At 52.1% G+C, this 7,440-nt stretch overlaps 2 protein-coding genes across 2 annotated transcripts; one reads left to right on the top strand and one right to left on the bottom strand.

The window, feature by feature from the left end:
- Positions 1 to 342: 342 nt before the first annotated feature.
- BO95DRAFT_352671 (uncharacterized protein) lies at positions 343 to 1,715 on the bottom strand (the record flags this gene model as incomplete). The annotated part of the gene is made up of 3 exons (XM_025582145.1): positions 343 to 1,189; positions 1,247 to 1,528; positions 1,624 to 1,715. The coding sequence occupies 3 exons, from the start codon at positions 1,713 to 1,715 to the stop codon at positions 343 to 345; spliced, it is 1,221 nt and encodes a 406-aa protein (XP_025446737.1).
- A 3,417-nt stretch (positions 1,716 to 5,132) lies between these two features.
- On the top strand, positions 5,133 to 7,381 carry BO95DRAFT_404446 (putative choline transport protein). Its single transcript, XM_025583957.1, has 5 exons — positions 5,133 to 5,563; positions 5,619 to 5,665; positions 5,720 to 5,799; positions 5,853 to 6,345; positions 6,406 to 7,381. The coding sequence occupies exons 1-5, from the start codon at positions 5,381 to 5,383 to the stop codon at positions 7,169 to 7,171; spliced, it is 1,569 nt and encodes a 522-aa protein (XP_025446736.1). The 5' UTR covers positions 5,133 to 5,380; the 3' UTR covers positions 7,172 to 7,381.
- The last annotated feature ends 59 nt before the right edge of the window (positions 7,382 to 7,440 follow it).

Here is a 7,440-nt window from a genome sequence, read left to right as displayed (position 1 = left end):
TCGTATTTTGTCTATCCGTGGTATACCTGGTCGCCCAGACCAATGCTCGTCATCATCACTCGGCTGCGGGACGAAACCCCCACTCACCCATCATGCTGATCAACGATGGGGTGCCGAGCAAATTTTACCTATATATACAAAAGTCGGTTGCCAATCAGGCGTCGCGGGCAGATCATGCCATATGTGTAATCAGTATTAAGCACAGAAGGGAAAGAAGTCAAGGAAGGTGTGGAGAGAGTGGAACGAAGGTGGGGGGGGGGTTATGAGATACTGGGAAGAAATTGTAGATCATCAACGACAGAAGAAGGAAGTCAAGTGAGTGTAGATAGAAGATTGAGCCACTTAAGGCTCTGGATGTTGGGTTGCCCCCGCGCCCCGAGAATCCCAATACTCGGGCGGTCGTGTTTCCCGCTCCACGGTGACTGTGACGTCCTGTCGAATGCGGAGGGCTCGTTCTGAACCGTCGTCACTGGGCTCGCGATCATCAACCTGTTCCGTGCTGACATCCGACACAGCCTTGCTGGGAGCCACAACAGTGCTCTGGTTATAGGTGCGCATGCTGAAGTCTCCGGACCGCAGCTGACTGTGAGGCCCGTAGTGTTGGTACGCAGACCCTTTCGGCGCGTATGGACCTGTTCGATAGCGGTCCGTCCCTCGGTGGGACCCTCCAGTCCAGCTCTTGAGGGCAGGGAACACATCACGGAGGAGAGACCACACCAATGGTAGGTTGGTGACCAGAATAGCGACGGTTGCTTCACGAAAATACCAGTTCATGTAAACGTAAGAAATGAGCGATGGTACCAAACAATAGAGTTTGTTCAGGAGGGCCGCGACGATGACAAAGATACCCATGCCAAATAAGAGCATGAGGATCAGCTTTTGTTTCAAAGGGACGCGCACTTGGACCAAGAGGGGGATCCCAATGAGAAGCATGAACACATCTGCGGAGATGGAGATAACGCCTTGTACAATCTCATAGTACTGATATGTCGAACATTGCTCTATCGCAGAGTCAGCAAGAGGCGTACAAGCTATCTTTGCAGAAGATGACTTGCCGTAAGGAGTCGGCACAGCCCAGTAATTGTGGATAGGCCGACAGATGAGGAACAGGGACAGTTCGGTTGCCACGAATCCAAGAGCAACGTATATGGAGAGGTAATTGACCCATTTTCTCTGGCGCAGTCCCTCCCTATTTCAGTCCCAAGAGTCAGCATCCAGCATAGTCACAAGTCATTGATGATCGTACGTGATGCGAGCATAAATCACCAGCATGCAGGCCTTCATCGCCCAGATGGCAAGGAGGAAGCAGTGCTCCGACACAAAAACCCATTTACTTCCACGGATACGATCAGCTTTGATGGTGGGGGTTAATGATTTGATGTCATCTTCGCTCATCAGATTGGAACCCCCGCCTGAGGCGACCTGATTGAGAGCAACACAAAGAAGCGTGTACCAGACGACAGCGAACATCATCAAATAATCGTCCGTCTGGAGATTGGTGACCCCCAACCGACGTATTCGTGCAATGCTACACTCCACCAAGAGGCCATGGTCAGCACCGCACTTGAAGACGAAGACAAGACATGTCTTCCAAGATGCAACAAGTAAGAGGCTACTACTCACAATCTCAGTACCGCACCCAGCACCCCGACACCATAGAGCGTCCATGTCTCCCGCGCAAAATTGCGTGCGAAAGCGGGGCTTAGACTGGACATCGTGCTGGAGTGCAACCTGGAGAGCCACGAGGTGACCGGTCAATCGAGATCCTTTCCTGCAAGGGACCAACACCGGACAAGGCTCAGGGTAATATAAGTGAGTTGCACTCACATCTTTGCTAAGATAAGGTTGGGTACCGGCACGCCGGCCAGGGGAGAAAGACGTCCACACTGGGTCAAGCAATCAAAACGGCGAACCAGGATGTATGATCCCGGCTAGCTTGATGACTGCGTGCGTAAAGAGATCATGGACTGAGAAGATAATAATCAAGAGGAAGAAGTGGGCGAACGACAGGCATGATCTTCAGGCTAAGCCGGTTCAATCAGCCGGGGGTCGGTGATTGAATGACCAGCGACATGTATGCAAGGATGAGCCAAGGGTGCATTTCAGGTACAGACACCGCACCGCGGTTGGCTGCTTACTTTACCAGCTTCATCGTCATCGGAGCCACGAAGAATCCGTGATCCAGAGAGTAGACTTGTGAGTAACTTGCTACGCCTACCTGGATCATGTATGGGGAGACCGGGAGAGGGGCCACTTTGAGCGGAAAAGATCAGCCCTCACTCCACCCACTGCACCGTCGTCCCACCAGGAATGCACCTTTGCAGATGCACACGTACTCAATGTGTACAAATTGTACCCAGTCAATGGATGGACCGCACTTTCTTTGACTTTGGGGAGGTGGGTCCCTTAATGCCGGCTAGTTGCAACTTAATTTGTATTCCAATCTCCACTTGGTCGGAAGCCATTTGAATCAACTCATGCGGCACCAGCTGGACTCGGTCGAAGTCGAACTCTCTTCGCTGGAGCCAGATTCTCCCATTTTGGGTCTTATATGCGAAAGATCTGGCATAAAGTTAGTCCTAGACCAGAGCACTTAAGCACCAGCCAGCGAAAAAACTTAGCGTTATCGCACGTTACCGTCGAGAAGAATCGTCTCCAGGGGGATTTGCACCTGGGTGGCGCAATGCCCCAGTTCAAGTCGATCCTTCACTCAAGCGAAGTATCCCTAATATGGCCACTCAGCCAGTGGAGACATTTCTCCTCGAGCCCGTGAGTATCTAAGGTGAAGGCCAGTTGATTAATTCCAAACCCAGCAGCGTCTGGCGCAATATAGGGGGAATGGGAATTGTCTCCCGAGACAATATACGGAAATGGGGCGTGGCTTCCACCGTTCATTACTATGAACGACACTAAGGTGCACCCCTGCTGCATGCATGTGCGTAAGTACCGGTATGCCCTTAGTTAAGCGACATCACTGTTGAAGGTGGAGCTCCTCGCTCTGCTTCCCAAGGGTGCATGTAACATTGTTAGAACTAGTCAATACTTTTGTTACCAAAAAGTTAATCAAGCTGGAGCCAGTTCAATCCGTTCATCCGATTCAAAGACTCCCCCACCTGGTCGGACTACGATGCCTCGAATCGCGAGTAGGTGAATGGGGAAGGGTTCATTATTGCGATCGTAGGGTAGTCGGAACGTACTCTGCAGATCCGCAAGTGACTTCAGTGCTTGCACCTCGTGTGTGCTGAATCAGTCAGAGATGGCAAAAATGAAAAAAAATTTCTCTCGCCTACTGAGGTGAACTAGCAGGGATGTATGACGGTCCGGAAATAGTCTACGCCTGCACGTTTAGCTTCGAGAATCCGCCGCTAAGCTCGTGCCATCTCGATCTTGACTCCTCGTTGGTGGGCTGGCGAACGAATGCCCATTGAACTCGTTTCACCAATCCACGGCCTGGAAGCATGATGGTCCGTGTTCTGGAACAGGAGGTTTGTTCGGTCTCGGTGCTCATTTGCTAGGACACACGGAGGACTATGGCGGCCACACGCTCGAGCCGTATCTGCGTTGAAGTGCTCGTTTGCGTCTCTTGTTTGTATCTTTCTGGGAGTCTTGCAAAATGTCAAGAGTGACAGACTATAATGGCTTCTTAAGTAAGGCATGCGACACCAGTGGTGCCATTGGAGCCAACCTGTCGGCCCAAGGGTGAAATTTTGCCGCTAGAACCCGGCCTTGCAGGGATTAGAAATGGGGCAGGTATTTGGAAAAGAAACACTAGTCGAATCCATCGTTCGAAGACTCAAGAGTCCCGAAGTGAGTGGAGCAGGCAGTAAGTGATGGCACTACTGTAAATACTTTGTATCAGCATACCAATTCTCTCTCCTTTCAGAAGGCTGAGTCAATTGCTCAATTGAACACTGTTGCTCGGGAGCTAGGTATTGGAGGGTTGCAGGAAGACTCAACAGGACCTTGAATCCAGGAATCCGGCACTAGGTGATACACAGGCATAAGTCCGTGCCTATATCTCAGGAAAATGGATGGGGAGAGGAAAATCGGCTCTGACTTATCAGTGAATAATGGGGATTGATAATAGAAGGCTGAAGGAAGGTCGGAAACACGGAGTAAGGATAATCAAGTACTCCGTACTAGGTAATCAATCGGCCTCGGCTCTGGGAAAACCCCGGCTCCTTGGCATCCGATGGCGGTGGCTGCCCATTTGATAAGGCATCAGTGGCCAATGTATAGCTGTATGCTAGTGCAATTCATTCATGATTGCGGTTTGATGTAGGAGATTCATGCTTGCCTACCAAAGTGCTGAGGCTTTTAAAAGATGATAAGCTGAAGGAAGTATACATACATCGGTGCGTGCTTCGCTGCCTCTAGGCTCGACTTCTCTTTCTCTCTCTCTCTCTCTCTCTCTCTCTCTCTCTCTCTCAACACGTCCCATACATGACCCAATTTATCTCTACCTCCAACAATGTCTTATCAGCACAAGATCAATGTCGGTCAAGCTGTCTGTACCCGAGTCATCCATTCTGTCCTGCGAGGTACTACGTAGGTAGGTTCATCCAGCACGTTGAAGGTCGTTAGCTTCCCCAGCTTCCCCGGATTGAGGAATGAGGAATGGGTTCTGATGAGTCAATAGAACCCATATGTGGAGCAAAACAAGCATGTAAAGATTTTAGAAACCATGCAGACCAAAGCCCCGTCCGTCTAGTTCCCGATGATAGACAGGGAGGACACATACCTAAAACCAACCTCGCAAGATGAAGGCAGAAGGGAAAAGTGGGCAAAGACTCCCAAAGAGTGTAGGTCCGGTCACGTCCCCGGTATCTGCTGAAGCTCCCCCTTTGGGCCTAGTCGTTCTTCACGCCTTTCCTGCTTCTCCGCCAATCGGAGCCTTACATCAGCCAGAATGTCCCGTGATTGGGCGATAACGGCCCTTCCCACGCTGTGTTGGCCCCACCAGCTCTGATCACTTGGAGTATACGGAGGGAGTAGGTACTAGGTACCGTCCTCTAGGTACAACTCATTCATTCCTCCCTCTCTCGCCTCTATAAACTCTTGTCCTCGCCCACGGTGCTCTCTGGCTCTTCTCCTTGTGTCATTGTGCTCTCTTACCGCTACATCACACATCACTAGGGAAAAGAAACAATGATCGTTTTCAACCTGTGATTATTCGGCCAGCCCTGACCTCGACCATCCACCCCATCATTTGTCATTCACACAGAGGCCACAGAGATTAGTGACTTATAACAAGAGCCTTCATAGTACTTCCCCTAGCAGCCGCCGTCCTATTAAAGATCCTGACCAACCCTTGCTCCCATTCGTCGTTGTTCCACCTTCCTCGAGCCATATCATTATCCCCGCCGAGTCCGACCCCGAGATGACGACAGAGAAGGTAGCAGAGAAGTTAGACCCCATCGATGCAGGGGAGGATGCATCATCTGTGGAGGTAGTCAATGCTTCGGGTCACCGTCAGGAAGTCGACCGCAATTTCAATCTGTTGAGTATCTGTGCCGTTGCCGTCACGACCGGAAACACATGGATTGCCCAGGGTGGCAGTGTGGTATGCTACGATTAGTCTTCGGTCAGAGCTAGGAGATTGGACTGACGGTATCCAGACAACGGCCTTGAGCAATGGAGGCCCGTCCGGTGTGATATATGAATTGTACGGCCCTTGTCTTCCATCCGGCACGGATAAAGAGTACTAACATGATCCTAGTATCGCTGTGTCTGTATGCTACTGGCTAGTTGCAGCCTCGATTGCAGAACTGGCATCTGGAATGCCATCTGCCAGTGGAGGTAGGTAGATCTGGACTCTTCTGGGATATCCTTCGCTCTAACGTCTACCCCAGTTTACCACTGGGCTACCATCACTGCGGGCAGATACGGACGGGTGTGCGGGTTCTTTGCCGGATTCTGGAACTCGCTGGCATGGATCCTGGGCGCAGCCTCGATGTCAGCTATCCTCGGACAGCAAACAGTGTCGATGTACGCCCTCATGCATCCTGGCTTTGTGCCTCAGTCCTGGCATATCTTCGTGAGCTTCATCATCTGCACCTGGATGTGCTGTTGTATTGTCCTCTTCATGAACCGGTGGCTTCCTCACATCGGCAATCTCGGCCTGTTCTTCATCCTTGCCGGTGTATTCATCACCATCGTTGTCTGTGCCGTGATGCCTCACATCAATGGCACCGGCTACGCAGCCAGCAAGGAGGTTTGGAGCTCCTGGCAAAACGACACAGGCTACTCCAGCCAAGGCTTTGTCTTCGTAGCTGGCATGCTCAACGGCGCATACAGTGTTGGCACACCGGACTGCTCATCTCACCTCGCCGAGGAGATCCCCCAGTAAGCCGTGCCTAGTGCTTCCCTCCATGCAACAGTCCCAACCCTAAACTCAACTTCCAGACCAAGCCGCAACATCCCGAAAGCCGTCCTCGCGCAAATGACCGTCGGCTTTCTCACCGGCATCGTCTACATGATCGCGCTCTTCTACAGCATCACCGACCTCTCCGCCGTACTCAACAGCGTCTACGGCTTCCCACTGGCCGAGATCTACTACCAAGCAACCGGCACCCGCGGTGGGGCGCTTGGCCTCCTGATCGTCGCCTTCTTACCGACGGTCATCACCTGCGCAGGGTGCTACATCACGGCCGGACGCACCCTCTGGACCATCTCCCGCGACCAAGCGACGCCCTTCCACAGTTGGCTCGGCCACATTAACACGCGCATGCACAATCCCTTCAACGCGACCCTCGTCTGCGGCGGTATGGTCACCATTCTGGCGTGCATCTACGTCGGCTCCACGACCGCCTTCAACGCCTTCGTCGGCTGCTTCGTCCAGCTCTCCAGCCTCTCTTACTTCGCCGCCATCTTCCCGCACCTGCTCACCTGCCGCGCCTCCTTCGCCCCCGGCCACTTCTGGATGCCCGGCCTGCTCGGGTACATCGTCAACGCCCTGAGCTGCGTCTACATCATCGCCTTCGTCGTCATCTTCTGCTTTCCGTACGCTTTGCCCACCGACGCGCAGACTATGAACTACGCCAGCCTGATGACCGGCGGGCTGACCCTGTTTGTGACCGCGTGGTGGCTCGTCAAGCAGAAAGATTACACCGGGCCCAAGGAGGTGCCCGTCTCTGACAAGATGGTAGTCGAAGGGGTGGTGGACTCGTAGTCTCCTTGGCTCCTTCGTCCCCTCTATGATTCAAGACAAGATGAGTTATTATTTATAAGGGTTCGTGCGCTCTCGATTGGTATATAGCTTGGTTCATGGTACTAGTCTTCATGTACATAGGGTTCTTTTCTAGTGCTCTTTTTCTTCTTTGCGTGTGCTTGCTCGTCTGGGAATCGATTAATCGGAGTTCATGGATTATGTATGTCTGGGCTTCTTGAATGTATATGGGCACATACACGGATGTATGGATAGGATATGTCACTATCGAG

The sequence above is a fragment of the Aspergillus brunneoviolaceus genome (genome assembly GCF_003184695.1).
Source record: "Aspergillus brunneoviolaceus CBS 621.78 unplaced genomic scaffold BO95scaffold_5, whole genome shotgun sequence".
NCBI lineage: Eukaryota > Fungi > Ascomycota > Eurotiomycetes > Eurotiales > Aspergillaceae > Aspergillus > Aspergillus brunneoviolaceus.
This window is presented reverse-complemented; position numbering and strand designations above follow the sequence as displayed.